At 47.0% G+C, this 22,817-nt stretch overlaps 1 protein-coding gene across 1 annotated transcript in view; it reads left to right on the forward strand.

Annotated features, from left to right (window-relative positions):
• The window catches only part of LOC309713057 (uncharacterized protein), a gene marked incomplete at both ends in the record, with an annotated part of 115,407 nt that extends 98,276 nt beyond the window's left edge, over positions 1-17,131 (forward strand). Inside the window, 2 exons of the mRNA XM_082544395.1 lie at positions 16,409-17,003; positions 17,124-17,131. Of these exons, the coding sequence (XP_082400521.1) occupies positions 16,409-17,003; positions 17,124-17,131 (603 nt within the window). The remainder of the gene's footprint in view (positions 1-16,408; positions 17,004-17,123) is intronic.
• Positions 17,132-22,817: the final 5,686 nt, after the last annotated feature.

The raw sequence follows: 22,817 nt of genomic DNA on the forward strand, positions 1-22,817 counted from the left end.
TCTCTCTTTCTAGTCCACTTTCTAAATGAAGGTGTTTATTATTAAGGGGAAGAAATGAACCTAATAACTGATTGAGCCACCCTTAGCAGCAACAACTGCAGTCAGATAATGTGATAACTGTCAGTCTTTTCCAGCTGTGGAGGAACTGTGGCCCACTCATCTTTACACCATTGTTATATTTCAGCCACATTGGAGGTTTTTCCAGCATGAACCATGCCTCAGCACCTCAATCGAATTCAGGTCAGGACTTTGACTAGATCACTCCAAAGCCTTTATTTTGGTTTCCTTAAGCCATTCAGAGGTGGACCTGCTGCTGAGCTCAGCTTGAGGTCACTAGCAGGTAGTTGGACACACTCCTTCAGGATGTTTTGGTAGACCCAGACCATCAAACTACCACCAACATGTTTTACTGCTGGCACGATGTTCCTTCTGTTAGTTTCATGAGATGTAATTTTGGTCGGCCCTCCTGGGAAGGTTCATCACATCTTTGCACTATTTGTGAATAACTGCTCTCACTCGGTTCACTGCAGTGCCACAGCTTTAGAAATGGCTTTGCAATCTTTTCCAGACTGAGAGATCTCAACTGCTTTGTTTCTCAGTTGTTCCTGAACGTCCTTGGATCGCAGTGTGATGTCTGACTTTTGAGGATCTTCTGGTCTGCTCCACTTTGTCAGGCAGGTCTTTGAACAGGTGTGGCAGATATCAGGTGGGTGTGGCTAGAGAAACTGAACTCAGATGCGCTACAGTTAATGTGAGTGTACTGATGTGTGACCCACTGTTTCTCGTTTCTGGACTGTTTATTTTAAAATGTTCTCTGATTCTCAGCTTCATGGTTATTTCTAGTCCTGCAGTGATCTTCATTAGTCTTCAGTTCTTTGTGATCGTTGAGTTCCTCAGTGTCCTCTCCTGTCTTGTCTCGGTGTTGGGTGTTCCCTGTCGGTCATGCCCCCCTGTGCCAAGCCTGTGTGGCTTCGTCTCCGTGTTTATCGTACTTCCTGTTTGTGACATCAAAGCTGTGAACGGGAGAATTTTTGGCCCTGTGTGTTGGTAAGAGTTTCACTTTCAGGAAGAGAAAATTTCAATGAGTCACACAAACATGAATTAAGTTTGTGACACACAATTTACAGAAAACTGCACAAAGTTTAAGGGTTAAAAAAATCAACAGTCTGTGTCCTCCTACAAACGTCTCGAGATGGTTGATGTAGGACATGTAGGAGGAGCTGTGACCTCTTGAGGCAGTTTGAACCCGGCCTCCTGCTGACGGGCGGCAGCGTCCAACTTGAACGCCGTCCGTGAGTTTCACTGAACATCTGCATTAAAAACATCCTGCTGCTCTGAGTGACAGTGGGCAGCAGTCTGTGAGCTGCACTTCACCAAGCCTCCTGTAGGGGGAGCTGCGGCTCCACAAATGAGCCCCAGGTGCGCCAGCCTCACTGCAGTACTGGGACAGTAATACTGCAGCAGTACTGCATGGCTGCAAGCAGACTGAGAAGCTGGAAAAAAGATTCAGAAGAATAAAAAAGTGTAAATCTGGAGCTTCAATCACTGCAATCAGGAAAACTCTGATCAATAAACTTGAACCTGATCGGACCGCCGTTGACCCCGAACTCGTCTTCTCAGGCAACAGGAGGAAGGAGAGAGGACAAGGAGCAGCTGCGTGACACAAAGGAGTTCAGATAATAAAATTCAAAGAAGAGGAGGAGGAGGAGGTTTGTGACACGAGGAGCGAGAAATCAAACAGACTCTGTGACACAGAAACACGGCCGAGTCCCTCAGGAAACATCGCTGTCGCTCTCAGGTCATGTGATGTTGGCCTCGGATGTCCCAGCAAGGGATTCACTATGTAAATCTGACACACACACACACACACACACACACACACACACACACACACACACACACACACACACACACACACACACACACACACGCAGTCTGGCTGCATCTCCTGCAGCCGCTTTACCTGGAAAACACTTCAGAGGCGTCCTGGAAAATCCTGGAGAGCCCTGGAAGAGTGGAGCGCCGAGAGACTGAGCTTCAGTCCAGAGGAGCAGAACAGAGGAGGAGGAGGAGGAGGAAGGCTGGAACTGATCCAGAGTCTGTTTATCACAGAACACACACACACACACACACACACACACACACACACACACACACTCTTCATCTTAAACATCAGGAGGATGAAGAGGAGGTTCAGTCCCTGTATTTCAGACTTCAGGCGTTGCTGTGGGGACTCGTCTTCATTATGGAGACGAGCAGCAAAAGTGTGACAAAGCTCAAAGCTAAGAGGTGCTGATGATGATTCTCACTGTGCTTCACAAAATGAAACCATTTGCCATGAAACCAGAGCTTTGTTTGTTGCCATGGCGCTGCCTCACCTCTGTGGGTTATGAAAATCCAGACGTGCACGACGAGCTGATGTGAGACCATGTGGTACCACTTTTGTTGTTTTTGATTTCTAGGGTGAAAACGCTGAGCATAATGACACCATCAATTACGGCTGCACGTCATTTAAACAGGCCACACCCCTAAAAATGCATATGTCACAGTTTAAGCCCCGCCCTGGGTGTGTCTTGGAATAAAAGTTTGACTCCTGCAGACTCAGAAACTTGAGCTGTGGTGCGTTCAGGTGCAGTGAGTTAATTCAACGACTTTCCTGATGTATACAGACTGTGGAAGTCAAAGGTCAGCCGTTAATGAGAAGATGTTTTATAAACTCTGTGCTCGCTGCAGTGAGTAAACGAGTTTTATCGAGCCACCGCTGACGAACTGTACCTGCTGCCGCACTGCTCCCTGAGAGGTCGAAGGTCAGCCTTCATAAACAGCCTCACGCTCATAAATTAAGCGCTTCCTGCTGCCCAACGAGCCCATGCCAACTCTAATCAGACAGCACCTCCCTCGTCTTCCCCGCTGTGTGGATCAATAAAAGCTGCTGAGCAGCAGCGGGAGGCCTGGAGCGTGCTCAGTAAGGGTCACAGTGGGACTCTGAGGCCACAGCGACTTAATGCGAGAGGAGGTGATTAATCGAGGACCACCTGAGCAGGTGAGACTGTGTGATGGATGGATCAGAGGTAAAGGGTGGAGACAGCTGGATGCCACTCGCTGCCACAGCAGCTCACGTCAGGTACTCGGAGTTGTGACGTAGATGGATTAACAGGAGACTTGTTCCTGAACTGCACCTGTGTGCAGGTGTGAGGCAGGTGGCATGGATACCTGCGGCTCCTCCTCCTTTACCTTTTCACCTGTCTGCCTGTCATCCACACACACGTATTCTGTCTCTGCACATCACCTGGCCTGCAGGTTCTTTCCTGTTGTTGTTGGTTTCTCACCTGTTCAGTGTCACCTGGTTTGCCTCGCTTCTCTCTCGCTCTGATGACGATATCATGAAGCACCGATGGTAACGTTAGCCCCCCCCCCGGCACCCTTCAGGTGGAGGACATTAAACTGTCAGAGGAAGGTGATTAAAGAGCAAGAGATGAAGAGCAGAGGAGGAGGGTTCAATCAAACGCTCGTTAGGTGTCCTTAACGAGATTCTTCCTGTTCCTCCCACACAGTAAGAGCTTGTTAAGAGTCATGTGACTCCTAAAGGCAACAGCCCCGCCCCCACCAAACCAGAACCAGGAGCTGGCTCTGATTGGAATCCCTTCTGGTAATGAGGCGCTGATTAATGACCAGATAGTTATTGATCCCTCATCATGACCCAACGCTGTGAGAATGGCTTCTTTTTGAATGGATTCTGATCACATGACTTCCTGTGGTGGCTCCAGTCACGGTGAGGGCATCATTAACCTCCTCCTGCAGTCATCTTTTATTCAGGTGTTGCTCTTTGATCGCGTCGCAGTGATCTGCAGATAAAACGTCCTCCTGCACTGATTTATTAGATCAGATACTTTCTAAGTTATTCATCATTCATAATATTTCATCTGATTTCTCTCAATACACTCGTCTTATTGTTTTATATGATTTATTCCAACAGGACATGTATGTGTTGATTTGGAACATTGAATAGAGACTGTTCTGATGAGCTCCTGAATGTGGAGGGCCGCACCAATACCGTGAGCTTAGTCCCGCTCAGTATCACTCGATGTCTTCATGAAGCTGCTCTCATTACCTTTCACAGCTGGGTGGAAGCACCAACACGTTCTCACTCCCATACACACTCACACACATGGCAGGAACATGTATTACCGTGGGAGCGTCATTCTACTGCATTTCATTCATAACCCGGCGCTGAGAACGCAGAAAGTCACCTTTCGCGTTTGTCAGGATGAGGACGGGCTGGTAGCACGTCACCGTGTTCGGTCTCATGTCCAAAGTCAGCGTGCTGTCATTCAGAGCTATTCCTGCGCCCGGCTTCATGTCAGCCACTTTACCCTGCATCTGCTTCAAAGGTCCAACATTTTTCCAGACAGTTTTTCCCATTTCAGCCCGAGCATGCACGCACCTCTGATCTCCCTCTGTCAGAGTCCCTTTCACTGAGTGCATTGCTGCCAGCTCCACCTTAATAATGAGTAACTGGGTGGTGTCGCAGCTCTCACAGTGGCTGTAGCTCATCTGCTAATCGAAAGGTTTGTTGTTTGATCCTTGGCTGCTCCTACATGACAAATATCCTACACCAAGTAGCATAGCAAAGCAGAAAGTCAGGCTCCAGATTTCCCACAATCCTCTCAATTCGTGTGGTGACGGTTCTCCTGCAGAGGGGCTTATTCTCCCTCCTGGATGTTTAAAGCTGGTAACAAGTTTTTCTGCAGCTTAACAAAGGTTCAGAGATGTATTTAATCCTTAAACACAGCGATCTGCTCCCCACAAACGAAGCCCACAGCTTAACCTCTGACCTCAGTCCATGATGTGTATCTTGCACACGTTTGACTGCTGAACCCGACGAGACCGGATGTGATGCCGACACCTGTTTCAGGTTTGGAGAAGCAGACTGCAACTTACTGTTGGGCCCTGAGTGTTTGAGCTGCAGATGTTTTCTGAACCCAAACACCTGGAAGCAGCGAGTAAGTTGATCTTAAAAGCAGAGAGCATGTTCGATGCTGTTTGGCTGACTCGACTTCCTGTCAGTTTTCTCACTCTTACAGTTTCGCTGTCCTTCATTTACAGCACTGACTCAGACGGACAGCTGCCCTCCCCCGCCTCACCTGTCCAGACTGGTCGCCATGGTTTCATCAGATGAGAGAGAGCAGTAACCGCGTTTTATTGGCTGAGCTCGTCCGTCTGTCTTAACGAGTGCTCATCGTTAGCTCATTAGGGTGGGAGGGGTCATTAACGAGACAAACTGACCAGCCTCCAGACACACCCACACACACACACACACACACACACACACACACACACCCACACACACACACACACACACTCAGAGCAGCTGCAGGATGACCACTGCACATTAAAATTTTAATTTTTTCCTTTTATGGATCTCGTTAATGTTTTTTTTTTTTTTTTTAGAGCAAAGCTAATGAGACACACACACACACACACACACACACACACACACACACACACACACACACACACACACACACACACAGGTGTGATGTGGTTTTTATCTGTGTCATTAGGTTTTTACTGAGCATCGGTCCTGCTGTCGACCTTTAGGACAAACGTTTAAAGTCTGAGGAGTTCGGCGCGCAGACTCACGGTAACACGAGTGAAAGTTGAAGGCGGAGACTTGCAGTGACTTCACTGAAGCTGAAGCTCCAGCTGAAGTCTTCATCGGCTCAGTTACAGTTACCACGCTCAGCTCCAGCTTCTGCGCTCTGGTGTAGGAGAAGAAGAGCGGCGCGTACGCTCGTGGCTTCGGCCGTGCTGCACCGCCAGCAGCTGTGACATCACTTCTGCTGCACTTCGCTGTTCACGAGGAGGCGAGGATTAACCTGACATTAGACTGACCTGTTTCTGCAACCTGGGATCTGTTTCAGCTTTGACACATGACTTCCACACCGGGCGGTTTTATCAGATAATCCTTTAGTTTGTAACGCTAACCCTGACCAATCAGAGGGCAAAGAAATCACTGTAACTGCAAAGGCTCAGAGGCTTCACGTCAATCATTAGTTATGCCAAGTTTTTCTTTTCCTAACGAGTTGCTCTGCTACCTGCACAGTTCATGATGTTACTTACTCCTCACCTGTAACTTTGACCGCTCAGCCAGTTCAGGGTCACGGGGGGCCTCAAACCCATCCCAGCTGTGGGGTTACAGGGGGTACACCTGGACAGGTCATCGTCCATCACACAGAGACGTCACACTGAGAATCAGCTTCACTTTTCAGCCATTACTCAAACATCTCAACAACCTCGTCAGACCTCTGCAGGTCCTTTCAGTTGAGTAGGTCAGCTAATCTGTGCAGCTCACAGGTTACTGCGGTACTGCCCCGTACCGGTGGCTGGATCAGGGTGCAGGCGGTTTCTGTGAGCGGTTTGAAGGATGTTCACATACACACACATACGCACACACACACACACACAAACACACACACAATCGGAGTGAACATTAGAGGGAATATGTGATTTTTCCTAGAATGCTTCAGGGCGTTCTCGTCCTCTAAACTCTGAGCTCTCTGATAGATCTGAACTGATCCAATCATCTCACACACACACACACACACACACACACACACACACACACACGCTCAGATGACCAGTGTGTGATTGAAGCAGCTTCCTGTCCTGTAGGGAAAAGTCTTAAAGGGGAATTGCACGTTTTTCATCATCAGACTGAGACGAAGCTGTTTCTGGTTCAGCTGCAGACATCTGAGAGAGTTTACTGTCTGCAGCTCCTCACTCATCATCTCCACCAGCAGGACCGGCCTCTGTAGATCGCCCACTAATGAACTGCAGGACACTGGGGACTGCTGCTGCTCCACAGCCAAGAACCTCCAGAAGATCATCGTCCTGTCCTAAAAACACCCTCCTGGTTCATGAAAGTCCTGAAGAACTTTATGCTGTCCTGAAAACACCTCCAAAGACCATGATCCTGGCCTACAGAATGAAGTCAACAATACTGTTCTGTCCTTCAGGGGCTCATGTAGAACATGGTCTGTGCTCCTCTTCTCCTAAAGAAAGTCCTAGAACTTCATCCTGTCCCACCCAGCACAGACAGCTGTGGACTTTGTTTTCTGGGTCCTTTAAAAACACATATGTTAAAGGTGTAGAGAGTGAAAAGCTCACTACGACCGGAAACAGTTCAATTCAGTGTTGCCCTCCATGTGTCCCACAAACAACTGCAGCATGCTGACAGCTGCCCGCTCGGTCAGCGCCTCAAACCGGTTTGTGTTTCCATTCAGATCCAAACTGAATCTGGTTTCAGTGACGTTCCTATTATTCTGTCCAGCCTGAAGACAAAGAGGAGAAGGGGACGCACCAGACACACTCGAGAAACCAGATGAGTGTGTGTGTCTGTGTGTGTGTGTGTGTGTGTGTGTCTGTGTGTGTGTCTGTGTGTGTGTGTGTCTGTGTGTGTGTGTGTGTGTGTGTCTGTGTGTGTGTGTGTGTGAGTGTCTGTGTGTGTGTGTGTGTGTGTGTGTGTGTGTGTCTGTGTGTGTGTGTCTGTGTGTGTGTGTGTGTCTGTCCCTCGGTGATGGGAGCTAATCTTCTCTGATGACCGCTGGGAACAACATGATCGTCACATCTTCTAACGACAAGAACACACACACACACACACACACACACACACACACACACACACACACACACACACTCCTCAGTAATTAGTAGTCCTGTGTTCTTCCTGCCAAGCTGTTACTGTGAGCTCTCAGCTGCCAATCATGGCTATTCCCTCAGTAATTCAGCAGCCAATCAGCTGTGGAGAGAAACAACGGCGAGCGCGCCCTCCAGCTACAAACAGACAGACGGAGAAAGAGATGAAGAGGGAGGAGGAGGAGGAGAGGGAGTCAATTAAAGAGATGAAGAGCGAGGCGCTGAGCTCCAGTAAAAAGACCAAACTACTGAGAGAGGACTCAACTGTTTCGCTCTCTCCTCTTCCTCCTCCTCCTCTTCCTCCTCTCACCTGTGAAATATTCAGGCTGTTGTCAGGTGATCACCACCCTGTGTGTGAGCTCCACAGACCTTCAGGAGGATATTTGAGTGTAAAAATCTTCCTCACAGTCTGAGCTTTGTGGTGATTCCTGGTCACTCTGAGGTGCCGTAGGTCAAAGGTGAATCTTTGTTCGTATCCTAAACAGAGACGATTAATCCTAATCGGCTCAGGGGGTTGGGAATCGCATCTGTAACCGGAAGGTCGCCGGTTCGATCCCTGGGCTCTCTGTCCTGGTCGTTGTGTCCTTGGGCAAGACACTTTACCCTACTTGCCTACTGGTGTTGGCCAGAGGGGCCGATGGCGCGATTTGGCAGCCTCGCTTCTGTCAGTCTGCCCCAGGGCAGCTGTGGCTACAACTGTAGCTGCCTCCACCAGTGTGTGAGAGTGAATGAATAGTGGCATTGTAAAGCGCTTTGGGTGCCTTGAAAAGCGCTATATAAATCCAATCCATTATTATTATTATTTGTTTCAGGAAGTGACGGTGTTTGGGCGAGAGGGTGGAGGGCTACGTTGTCAGCTAATTCTAGCTGCCCTGGTTAGGAGCGTATGGGTCTGTTATACAGGCACAGATAACTGATAACTAAACCTATAACTAAAACCAGACTTCTTGGATGGCCTGTTAGCACAGTAACCTCACAGCAGCCATAACATTGGTCAGATATTTGCATTACAAACACACCAACAGAGGTCCACGGACTCCACTCAGACGGGCAGCGAGCAGCTACAGCCGCCCATTTCACCATCCACCTGTCACTCACAGAGGCCACGCCCCTAACAATGCAAACTTTAAGCCTTAATAGTATCTAAACAGAATAAATATAAACAAATGCACCGACCTGTACAGTTGTTATGTTGTTATGATATTCAGAGGCTCTGCTTCGTCCTGTTAATCAAACAGGTTGTTAATGAGCAAAGAGCGCAGAGAAGATTTACAGACAAAAAATAATTAGAGCAGCTCGTTAGCACTGCGAGGGCATATCACTGTATCACTGAGTAATTAAATCATTACTCTTACATTGACACTGTTAGTCTCAAGGCCAGTCCTCACAGCTAACGAGCTCGCTCTGTAAAGTAATTAAACCTGGATTTATACTAACGAGGAAACACGACGCTGCCGTACGCCACGTGTTGGTTTAACTGTCTCTGAGAAAGAACAGCATCACCCCTCATACCAGAAATCACATCACAGAAGAAGAAAGAGGTGCGAGCACACTCAGCGTTAGCATCCCCACAAGGGAAAAAGAACATGTGTATGTCACAAATACCAACACACAGACGAAGTAAGTGTGTTGTTTAAAAAGCCGAATGAGGGCGCTCAGCAGGGTCAGCAGGCGGCCCATGTGCCATCCAGCTACTGCAGAGCCCTGGGTTCAAATCTGCCTTCAGGTTATGTGCTGATTATCTGCTTCCCACGGTGCTGTTTCTATGAAGCCTTTTTGTCCCCAAAACAAGAAAACCTCAAACATCACGAGCCAACACGTGTTCCCAAATCGACATGAAACTCAGAGGTGTGCCTGAATCAGACCAGCATCAAGAACAGCAGGCCCTAAAAGAGTCTGACCTCTGACCTGGTGAATGTCAGAGGGGGGGCGATGCTGATGTGGATCCAGCTGTGCTGTCTGAGACGGTGACCCGCGCTGCAGCTTTGAACACAGTCAGAGTCCCGATGCTCACAAATGTCAGTGCACACGGGCTCAGGTGGCGGTCGCTCCCCCACAGGTACGGAGCAATAACGAGGCGGCAACGCTCTGAGACGTTTTCAGAAATATACCAAATAAATAAGGCAACAAAGACGGGTTTTTGTGGGCCCTTTCCTGGAGGGGTGGGGCTTAGTGGGCGCTCCGATGTTAGAACGACAGGCAGACAGAAGGGGAGGAGTCTGTCCATCAGTTAGCACTTCAGGTAATTAAAACTAATTAATCATCCATGTTAACGTCATGGAAACACAATCAATCATCATCAGAGCCGACACCACCTCTGTCACCATCATCATCATCATCGTAGCTGTTATTACAGATCGCTGAGGTGCCCCGTCTTAGTCTTATTTAAATGTGTGTGTGTGTGTGTTTGTGTGTGTGTGTCTCAGCCTGATCTGCACGCACTGCTGTTAATTAGCTCTGTCAGTCATCCTGCGGGGGTGGGTAGGTGGGAGGGGCATTTCAACTCCATGACTGTTCCTGTGGTTGAGATTAAGCTTCTGATTGGTCGAGTTCAGCTTTGATTTCGTCCCCTAACATGACTCCAAAGGAACTTTTTTATTCATTGTTTAAAAAGTAAACTTTTGTGTATTATTGAATCAAATTTGGTCAGACTTCCACGCGGTCTGCATTTGTGCTATGTAACTGTAACTGTAACTGCTGAGGAAAGTGTGAGTGTGAGCTCGCACAGCTCTGGTGCGATGAGGGAGGAGTGGATCTGACGGAGGAACCAGAAGTGACCTTCAACGTGCCAAACTTGCAGTACCGCTCATGTCCAGCAGAGGCAGCAGTGAGTCCAGCCCCATAGCGCTCCACCTGCAGGTCCAGATGTGGCTCTGAAGAAGCCAACGTGGTGCTCACGCTCACGGTTCCTGTGCTCGTCAGGAATAAAGCCGGCAGGCTGAAATAAAGCAGAATGGCCCTTTAAATCTACAGGACACACGTCAGTGAAGGTCACAGGTTTAATCCCCGAACCACCACAAGTGCCCCGAAGCAAGGCAGCAGCCGAGAGTCCAGCTGTCTGCTGACACACACACACACACACACACACACACACACACACACACACACACACACAGTCTCCTCCTCTCTAATTAAGATTAATTACCTGCTCGTTAATGTGCTGTGAGCTTCCTGAGGAGACCGGTGACGGCTCAAGGACAGTTTGGACATTAAAACGCTGCTTTGACGTCCACGTTTAAAACAGCTGACGGGAGTCTCCTCAAACTGCAGCAAGCTCATTACTGACATCAAAGCTATTGTCTCCTCAAACGATCCCAGTGAAAAATGCAAATCAGGTGTTTTCTCTTTTACAGCGCCGGCTAAACCCACGCTGGAAATCCTGATTTTATCTCAGCGATATGTTAGAGGGTAAAAACGTAAAACATCAGGACAACTAACGAAGGAACAAAAGTTCTAAAACTTGAGTTTTCTGAGGATTGAAAGTGAGGAGACTGACGGAGAGGAGCGCCTGTGGAAGCAGAGCTTTACGTTCCGGCGAGGCGTCGAACATCTGTGAAGGCCTCATCGCTGATGAAGCACCTCTGGAAGAACCAGAGTACAGCCTGACACTGAAACATCTGAAACATCTGGAGCGTTGTGGCTCCGCAGACACCACAAAGCAGCAACTGATGAAGTCCAACGAACTCGTGCGTCTAAGCTCTGACATGCCGTCGTCGTCTTCAGTGTCCCAGAAACATCCAAACATCGTGAAGTTCTGATCCGATCGATTTGTGTCCCAGCAGGAAAAAGGTCGTATTTCTTCTTCTGCTGCTTTTAAATAAAGAAGAACGCCGCAGAGAGGAGACGTCCTGGTTTGGACCGGGTCAGAACCGAATCATCTCCATTACATCTTTCTTCTTTTTTGTGTCTGTGGACCAATCAGAGTGAAGCTCTCTGCCTGCTGATTGGCCGCCCAGCTGCAGGTGATGACTGTTTCTGAGCAGCCATGTTTAATTCAGTAAAGGCGCCGGCAGGCAGCGTTAGTTATTAAAACACCTTAAAACCATCACTCAGCGCGCCTTAAAAACCACTTAGTGGGTTAAATATTCAGCAGCGCGTCGGCCTGAAGTGGCCTCAGAGTTTCACGCCGGGTTCAGTCCATTACACGCCGGGCGCGAGCGAGGCCCACAAATCAAAATATTAAGCAGCAAATGAGTCAAATAATCGACTGAATAACAGAGCAGAGACGCTCAGATGGACAAAGCAAGCGCACCCGCTCAGGAGCAGCCGAGGGAGGGAGACACCCGCGGTGTGAGCGCGCTCAGTGCGGCGCTGTGACTGAATGATGATAACTACAGGTGTGAAACACAGTTTAGACCCGTCCGAAATGCTCGTGGGTGTGTCCCCAAGATGGACGCTGACCCACTGTTGACCATGTGACTCATCACATCACTCATCATCTCAGGTGTGAAAACGGGTCGTTATCAGCAGAGGTGAAACCACTCTGAGACCTGCCACACCCACAGGGAGTCGGCGTTAAGGCGTCTGGGAACTACATTACAGATGGCAGACGGTTGGCGTCATAAGCTCCGCCCTCTGTTCAAAGATGGTCGTTCACAGTGGACGTAGATGCTTCTTTCACTCCTCTTTCAAACCATCTGTCTTCTCTTCTTCAAAGAACGACCTTTGACCTTTATATGCAGCTGTATAGCTGAGTCTTGTCCCGTGTCCTGTGCTCCACGACTGACAAACCAAACGCACCCAGGGCCTGCAGGGACAGGAAGTGATGTCTCGCAAAACGCTACTCCTTCTTCTTCTTTGATTTTTCGTACTCGGATGTTGCAGCAATGTTGCTGTCAGCACTGAAGTGTGACACGTATGATGAACGGCGCGGCTTTGACCGAATCATGTGTTATGATTGTGCAACCTCCTGACAGGAAGCAGAGCAGCTTTATGAGAAGTCATGTGACTGAAAAGCCCACATGTGAGGTTCAGCATCAATGACTTGTTCTTCAGGTCTTCTGTATTTGGTTTGACTGTTGTTGTTTTAACACGAGTCAGAGATCTGCAGCACACACACACACACACACACACACACACACACACACACACACACACACACACACACACACACACAGTGAAAACATACAAACACACTCTGAGGGCGTCATGGGTCAGACAACGTTCAGCCTGCAGCTAAACAGAGATGAGAGGTTTCCTGTTTCAAACCACTCTGACACACATTAATAAATTATCTCACACACACACACACACACACACACACACACACACACACACACACACACACACACACACACACACACACACACACAAGCCCGTTCAGCTATCTTAGTGAGGACCTTCATTGACATAATGCTTTCCGTAGCCCCTTACCCTGACCCTAAGCTAACTGTAACCCTGACACTAAAACCAGATTCTGAGCCTCAAAAATGTCTTCAAACTTTTGGGGACCAGGTCTCCACAAAGCTTTGAATATACGCTCACAAACGTGTGTGTGTGTGTGTGTGTGTGTGTGTGTGTGTGTGTGTGTGTGTGTGTGTGTGTGTGTGTGTGTGTGTGTGGTGCTAATTGCTCATCCTCGTTTCTTATTTAAATGTGAACAAATGGACTGGTGGCTTCATTGAGACGCAGAGAGAAAATCCTCATTAAACTTTGATTCTGTCGGTGAATCTTTCAGCAGCGCCGAGCAAACAGAGCTCGTTAGATGTGCACGCGCGCGCGAATTATCCAGGCGTGACATGAAATATTAACACAGACTTCAGCTCTGATGTGCATCACAGCTTCATGTTGGAACAGGGAAGCCACAGAGAGGAGGTCACGCCACCGCCGCTCACCTGTTCTATGCCTGATCACATGACACACACACCTGCCGCTACTGTTCAGGCCCGAGGCAGCTCTCACCTGCTCCAACATGGACACCTGTGACGTTGTCCTTTAGTGTCATCAGGTGGGACTCTGCAGTTTGGAGGCCAGGTCAGCACTTTGGCTTTTTTTCCTTCTGGTTTTTTAGTGCTGGGGCGGAGCTTCCTGTTTGCAGGTACCCACAGGACAACAACTTCTGACGGAAGCTAACCAAACAACCAATGAAAATGGAGCATCAGTTCACAGACTCAAAGTCTGAGGGCAGAGTCACGTACTCCTCCATCAACTATCAAATGTGCCGTTCTGTCTTTTCAAAGCAGATATGACTCAAAAGATCCTGTCAAAAAAGTAAATGAACAGATTACAACATCTGAGAAATAGTGCAGCGATTCTGTGACAGAGCTTGTGTGGCTTTAACGAGCTGTGATGTTTGGTGTGAAATGCTTCATCTCAGCTCTGTGAGGATCTTCAGGAACAGTTCTACAGGCTTCCTGTCAGGATGAGGTCCGGCTCTGATAGAGTTCCCCTGTGCGTTTCTTTCCAGGTGTGCTTTAACCTCCTAAAACCCAAACTCTTCCACAGCAGCATTGTAATTTCTCTTTGATATTTGGACACATTGGGACCTGATGAATGTAAAAACAAAGAATTACCAGATTTTTGTTTCTAAGAAAAATCAGAGCCACATATGAGGATATTTGTTTAAAATTTCGATAGAACAGTAGAACAGGATATCAGGCCCTTGTAGAGCAAAATTGAGTGTTTTGGTCTAAATAACCCAAAATGTGATGTCCCCACATGTGGACGCAGGTCCTAGGTTAATGCACCTGCAGCATGTTTGGATCAATTTCATACTGAGGCATGAAGCTGATGTTTCCAGATGTTCCTGCATGGTGGATCAGACGAATCAAACAGCACTGACTGACCGGCAGCCGAAACCATGGATTTAGAGTCTAAATGCTGGTGGTGGCGAAGTCAAGTCAAGTTTATTTATAGAGCACATTTAAAAACAACCAAGGCTGACCAAAGTGCTGTACAGTAAATACAGATAAAAATACAATAGAACACAATTTCGTAATAACACCTCGCTGATAAAAATAAAATAAAAATATATAAAACAAATAAATTAAACCTTTCTAAAAGCCAATGAAAAGAGGTGAGTTTTAAGAGCGGTTTTAAAAGTTTCTAGGCTTTTGGAGAGTCTGACGTGAGGAGGTAAACTGTTCCACAGTCTGGGTGCAGCCACAGCAAACGCCCTCTCTCCCTTTGTCTTTAATTTATACCTGGGAACATCTAAAAGCATCAGGTCGGCTGACCTCAAAAGAAGACGCAGCTCGGGGGCTGGACTGAGCTCTGAGTGTGGTTCGGTGAGGTTCCAACGTACAAAGTGCTGTACATTGGAAGCATATAATAAAATTATATAGGATATAAATAAAAGCCAAATAAAAAGTAAAATAATTAATTAAATAACTAATTTAATTACAAGAGAAACTAAGTCTCGCTGAGGTTAAAAGCCAAAGAATAAAAGTGGGTTTTAAAACATGATTTAGAAGTGGACAGTGAAGGGGCCTCTCTAACATGCACGGGCAAATTATTCCATAATTTAGGAGCCACGATAGAAGAGGCCACGCCCCCTCTGAGCTTCCTCCTGGATCTCTCCAGCAGCAGCTGGTCAGCTGACCTGAGAGACCGACAGGGTGTGTGGAGAAGCTCAGAGAGGTAAGACAGGGCGAGACTGTGAAGGCATTTAAAAACAAACATGAGAATTTTAAAATGAACTCTAGAAGACACGGGCAGCCGGTGAGGCCAGCACAGGGTTATGTGCTCTCTTTTACGAGTTCCTGTTAGGAGTCGTGCAGCCGCATTTTGAACCAGCTGCAGACGTGAGAGCTACGACTGACTGACCCCCACATAAAGTGCGTTACAGTCCAGGCGGGAAGAAATAAAAGCATGGATCCTGTTTCAAGGTGCTGCCCAGAAAGAAAAGATTTCACTCGTGCCAGTCGGCTTAAATGATAAAAACTGGACTTCACCACTGCTCTGATTTGGCTGTACAATTTAAAATCACTGTCCAACTTAAAACCAAAGTCAGTAACAACAGGTTTAAAATAAACTTCCAGGAGTCCCAAATCTACAGAGGAGGACTCGCAGGGACAACTGGGTCCAAACACCAACAGACGGAGCAATCAGGGAATGAGAGACAGGAGGGAAACACAGCAGGGACAAATCAGGCCTAATGAGACAGGAAAAGCAAAACCAAACACACTAACATAAGACATGGACCTTCAAAGTAAAACAGGAAGCATAACACAGCTGATACAGCAGACAGGGGAGACAGAGCAACTAAGGAACACCGACAGAAACCAGCAGGCAGAACTTAAAGTACAGTAATAATGAAACTCTGGACATCACACGGTGAGTGTGCTGCACTGACACAGCTAAGCTTGATTAATTTGGATGCATTTTGTGAGCACACAGTTTCAGGGATTTTCATATTTCAGTTAATCTTTTTATTTTTAAAGATTTAGTTAATCACTATAAAGACACATGTGAGGTACTTAAGTGTATATAAAGACTGTTTATAGGCCAGAAAATTACTGAAAGCAGAACAAGCCCATCGTTAGGAACAAAAGACACAAAGGAGTCGAAGTGCAGTGCAGTCATTCTCATCATTACAATAACATTACACTCTGAGCTGAACACACACACACACACACACACAGACACAGACAGACACACAGACACACACACACACACACAGACAGACACACACACAGACACACACACACACACACACACACACACACAGACAGACACAGACACACACACACACACACACACACACACACAGACAGACACACACACACACACACAGACACACAAACACACAGACACACACACACACACACACACACACACAGACAGACACACAGACACACACACACACACACAGACAGACACACACACACACACACACAGACAGACACACAGACACACACACACACACACAGACAGACACACACACACACACACACACACAGACAGACACACAGACACACACACACACACACACACACACAGACACACAGACAGACACACAGACACACACACACACACACAGACAGACACACACACACACACACACAGACAGACAGACACACAGACACACACACACACACACAGACAGACACACACACACACACACAGACACACACACACACACACAGACACACACACACACACACACAGAGACACACACACACACACACACACACACAGACACACACACACACACACACACACACACACACACACACACACACACACAGAGCTCTTCATGAAGTTTCTGCAAATTTCTACTTTCCAGCCTTGTGCCACCCTGACCGCCATCACACTGCTGCTCTGGCCAAACAGTCCATCACTTCACACTAATAGACTGCCAACTGGTCAGCCCACACACACACACACACACACACACACACACACACACACACACACACACACACACACACACACACACAGAGGGTGGTGACCTGCTATTACTGAGCTTTTCTGCTTCGCTGCAGCCTGGTAATGATGGTCAGCTGTGTGTGTTTGTGTGTGTGTGTGTGTGTGTGTGTGTGTCTGTGTGTGTGTGTGTGTGTGTGTCCGGAAACTAGTAATGTGTCGGCTGAATAACTGACTGATTGACGGAGAGAGGGGGAGGGATGACAGGCGGCGTGACAGCAGAGGAGGAATAGAAATGGAGAAAAAGAAAAAAACAAGAAAGTGAGTGTTGACCCGTCCAGAGTTCAACAGCACACTGACACCAAGAAAATATCTGACACACACACACACACACACACACACACACACACACACACACACACACACACACACACACACAGAGCAGGCTTTTAATTAGTGATGTAGTTTTAGTTGAGTGATCAGCCTGTAAAGCTAACAATGTTTGCTACCCTGCACAGAAACACAACAGCTAATTCAATTCAGTACACACACACACACACACACACACACACACACACACACACTGAGCTGGGAAATTAACCCAGGTTAAATCAATTTTATTTTGTGCTTATGGGATGAAACAGTGAGTCGGTGTGTCAACAAACACATGTTCATTAAAACTCCATTTTGTGCCGCCGCTCCTCGTATTGACCCGGCGGTTATTAATTCTGTCTGATCGGGTTTAATGCGGACCTGGACTCAGTCTGCTGAACACGTTACGGCAGAGTCCTGCCAGCTCAGCACGAGTCCAAACAAAGTCCGCCCAGGATAAACTCCAGAAATCCACTTAGAAATCGGAGCGGCGGATCCGTCCTCTGAGAGTCGGTGTGTGATTTTCAGCTTCCTTCACTCGCTGATATTCGTGTGCGTGCACGTCACTGCAGAGCCCCGCTGCTCTGGACCAGTTTGAATCCACGTTTTCATTTTGTTTGAGCTGTTCTGAGTGTTTAGATTGAAGCTGTCTGCATCCAGGTGTGCATGATGTAAATGCCCCCACACACACGATGAACACTACGACTGTGGAAACTCCAGTTCTATGAACACACACGGCTGTAGGAGGTTTGCAGGTTTCCACCACAGATGTAAGAGATGGACGCCACCTGCCGGCTGTCGCAGATATTTTTGTGTTTTGAAACTATGATGAGTTGAGGTGAGCTGTCAGTGCGCTTGTTTTGGGGCCTTTGTGACTCTATTTGAGCCATAGCTTCTGAAACAAAGCCCTCCCTGCGTGTTTGGAAGGAGCTGACGCCGACCTGAGCGGCAGGTCCTCGTGCGTCTTTGCTCAGAGGATGCAGAAAGGTTTGGACACGTTTAAGTGGACCGCACACCAACGGGAAAAAGCAGAATGACCTTTTACGTTTCTGCGTTCGACACGAGTAAGAACAAACAGATTCATCTAACATCAGACGGCGCACAAAGTTTCCCATCATCCCTCTCTGCGGGTGAAGCGGCGGCCGCCGACTCTCGACCTTCAGCGGCACCTCGGAGGACGAAGCAGTCATTGGAGGAAGCGTTCGGGGGCAGACAGACGGAGATGGACGGGGGAGAGAGGCAGAAATCCATTCAGAGACGTTAATAAAATCAAAGAGCCCGATATGATCAAGCATGAAGTACATTACAAAGGTAATGTGAATTTAAGCCCAGATCCTTTCATTATCAAAAACAGTGAGCCGTCGCTCGGCGGCTGACAGACGCCGGCGAATTTATGAGGCCAACTCCCCCAATCTAATAGAAGGATTCAGGTGTTACTAATGGACGAGAGAGGGAGGTAATAGAGGAGAGAGAGAGCTAATATGGAGTGATGGAGACAGACGAGAAAGAGAGCGAGATGAAGACAGATGAGAGACGGACGAAAAGTTGGAGACAGACTGGAGGAAGAGGAGGAAGAGGAGGAAGAGGCACGTGAGTCCATTTATATGAGAGAAGCTTCTGAAGCCTTTTCTGCTTTCACCGTCGAATAGATGAGAAGAATCCACAGAGCCCGGCTGTCACACCTGCACCGACCTCACCTGTCCCTCTGTCCTTCGTCTCTGCGCTCTGACCTCAGGTGTGCTGGGCAGGTAACGTCCTGATCTGAGTCTGACCTTTGACCTTCACCCTAAAACTTACTGATGAAGACTGAAAGAGGGAGCACACACACGCACAAATAATCACACAATCATTTAACCCACGTTGACTCTGCTGTGTTTCAACCTGTTAAACTGAGTGTGTGTGTGTGTGTATGCATGCGTGTGTGTGTGTGTGTATGCGTGTGTGTGTGTGTGTGTGTGTGTGTATGCGTGTGTGTGTGTGTGTGTGTGTGTGTATGTGTGTATGTGTGTGTGTGTGTGTGTGTGTGTGTGTGTGTGTGTGTGTGTGTGTGTGTGTGTGTGTGTGTGTGTGTGTGTGTGTATGCGTGTGTGTGTGTGTGTGTGTATGCGTGTGTGTGTGTGTGTGTGTGTGTGTATGCGTGTGTGTGTGTATGTGTGTATGTGTGTATGTGTGTATGTGTGTGTGTGTGTGTGTGTGTGTGTATGTGTGTGTGTGTGTGTGTGTATGCGTGTGTGTGTGTGAGTATTTGTGCGTGTGTGTGTGTGTCTGTGTGAGTATTTGTGTGTGTGTGTGTGTGTGTGTATGCTAGAGATGGCACGATACCACTTTTTTATGTCTGATATCTGATATAGTGTTTTTTAATCAATAAAACTGTTTTTTAAATATCTTGCTGCATTTTGTATAAGTTCATACTCAAGTTTAAATAAACAAACACTGAAGCTATCCTGTTATACCTGTGTGTGAAAAACACACTGCACTCAAAATATTTCATAGTTCAGCAAAACTGATCAATCTAATAAACTTAAACCTGCTCCAGCCTCCCTACTCTGGTATTTTAAAGAGTACTTAGAAATATTAAGCAACCTAACTAACAGGGCTGCAAACTCCCAGCAAAAAAAAAAAAAAGTGAACCCCCCACCCTCCACCTCATGGTGCTTAATCGACGTAATCAACTTTAATTTGATGCAGTGTGAAAAAAAATGCACAGAAATAAATTATTTTTCAAGAATAATTAAATAGATTCAACATAAGAAGCATCTATGTCCACTGTGAGCGACCATCTTTGAACAGAGGCGGGGTTTCCGACACCAACTCTCTGCCATCTATAATCCAGTTTTGAGATCCCTTCCCAGACGCCTTAACGCCCACTCACATCCTGGGCCATCTGACCTCAGGAATTCACATGATAAGGTGGGGCCAGGTTTCACAATGAACACACCCGAAACTCTGGCTGATTGGGACCCACGCCCAGTTTCACACCTTGGCTCAGGCGATTAGAGGATCATCAGGGGGTCCTTTTGTCCCTCTGTGGGGGGAAACTCCCACTAGGTTTATATCTGGGACTCTCCACCATTTGACCTTAGAACTGAAGAAGCTTCTCGGATGAGAGGTGAAACGTCTTCAAGCAACTTAAAGAAGTCCAGACGCTTTTCTTTGCAAGCTCCTTTGACTACGATGACCTGGATGACTGAGAACCTTCACAGATAGATTCAACATCTTTCTTCAACAGAACTGCAGACTGCACAGATGGTTCCCAAAGGAAAAAGTACTACAGCTTACTAGGGTATATTAGACTTAACAGTTACTATATACAGTGATGGACTTCTATACATTTTACATCAGATTAAAACTTTGGGTGTAAGATTCAGATAATTATTTATTAAAAGCTCGACATTTTAAATGAGAATAAGAAAGAAAAGTATGTCTTTGTGCCCCCTTTTCCCTGTTCATGCCCTATCGGCCCCCCTGGCTAAACTTTGCTGGAGATGAAATGCTGGTTTGAGGCTACAAATACACACAGCTGCTCTATCACGTGAGCACACTGCTCCCACGTGCTACAGTTATGAGCCGAGTTACCCGTGTGGGACGTTTTGTGAGGTGCTTTTTTGATATTTAATGGATCGGATTACATATTTTATTTCTCTCCGCTATCCGATCCAGTGATTTAGGTCAGTATCAGACCGATACTGATACGTAATATCGGATCGGTCCATCTCTAGTGCGTGTGTGTGTGAGTGTGTGTGTGTGTGTGTGTGTGTGTGTGTGTGGTGCACTTGTGCCCAGAATGATGCACACAGGCAACAGAAGTTAAACACAACTAACACACTGTTTTCATCATTAACACACTACCACTCAACATGTTGCAACCTCTTCTTCTGCTTTTTGCTAGATTGAATCCAGCTTCATCCACGGAGATGTTTTCATGAGGCCTAACCATTGACTCAAGTCAAAGATTATCTGTACACAAGAAACTCATTTAGTTCTGTAAATGAAATAGTATGATGTAAACATGTGCTATGTATATAAGTATACTTATAACTAAATGGTATTTTGTTTAGAATTGAAGGACGGCCACATGAGGGTGGAAGAACACGCATGTGCTCACAACACCAGGAGACATCAGAATAATGCAATTTGACTGCATGAGGTGCAGCAGTGGATTATAGAAGACAGCAAACACGTTGAATCCAGCAAAAAGGAGAAGAAAAGGTCGCAATGCCATAGGTCAACGTGCCGTTATTGAACTGCCTGGCCAGCGTGGTGGAAATGTAACTGTGCTGCCAGCAGCTGTGGGGTTCTCCACAGTCATGTTACTGTTGGGCCGCACAACAACGAACAGCAACATTCCTGGATGTCTACAGGATGCTTGGCTTGAGTAGAGAGATCGCGAGCAGGCAGAGCAGCCCATATCATTTGGGACAATGTGAGCTTCCACCGTACTCTCCCTTTTGAACCCTGTCCAGGAGTTTTTCTCAGCATGGAGATGGAAAGTATAAACGAAACGCTCACACACAGGAAAATCTACTTCAAGCACTGAATGGCACGTGTGGTGAGATGGGACTGGAGTCTTGCTCGGGCTGGATTTGCATCGCGTTGCATTGCAAGGGAGACCATAACATGTGATGTGGATGACGTCCTGTGGCCTGACCCAGCACAGAGGCTTGATGCTGAGGCAGATTCATTTATCTGATTATGCTGTAAAATATATAATTGTTTTATGTATATATGTATATTTTTTATTGCAGTTCTTTTTTGTTAAAATGTGAGTACAAGAATAAATGAATGAATACATAAATATTATTTTCCTGCTATCTTACAGTGTTTTGTATTTATTTCTGTAGTGTGTAATAGTTGCTAAGTTGTGTTTGCACATTCACTGGTTTTGTGTGGTTTTTGACAGTAGTGGTTCATTTTGAGTAAAGTTAAAGTAGTTTTGAGTCAAATGTTTGGTTTTGCAAGACAAGTTGAAGGTTTGTGTGTGTAGCTTGAATTTTAGAGTTTGTGTTTAGTGTTTTGAGACAAAGAGATGAGATTTTAGGAAATGTGTTTTAGCAATTCAGAAAAACTGTAAAATGAATGTCCAACCTGTGATGTGATGTATCTACCGGCTTTGTCTGTCAAAGGTCAAACAGGAAGTGACGTTCAGGGGTCCTCCGGGCTTTGTAGGTTCGCCGGCTGAGACTGAATCATCAGGACTTCAGATGACCGATGACAACACCAAGCAGCAGGACCGATGTCACACATAAAATCATGCTGGGGTTGGTTCCCGGACTCTGTCCTAGTCCGGTCCTGGACTTGGATCTAGACTGGTCTTAGACTCAGTCCTAGACCTGGTCCTGGACTCAGTCCTGGTCTCAGCTCGGGCGAGTTTCTTCGTTCCTTCAGATGTTCAGCGGCTCCACACGTGTGTCTTATTAAGAGACTTTATGGAGCTCATATCA

This window comes from Aulonocara stuartgranti, assembly GCF_965226115.1.
Source record: "Aulonocara stuartgranti genome assembly, chromosome: 8".
Taxonomy (NCBI): domain Eukaryota; kingdom Metazoa; phylum Chordata; class Actinopteri; order Cichliformes; family Cichlidae; genus Aulonocara; species Aulonocara stuartgranti.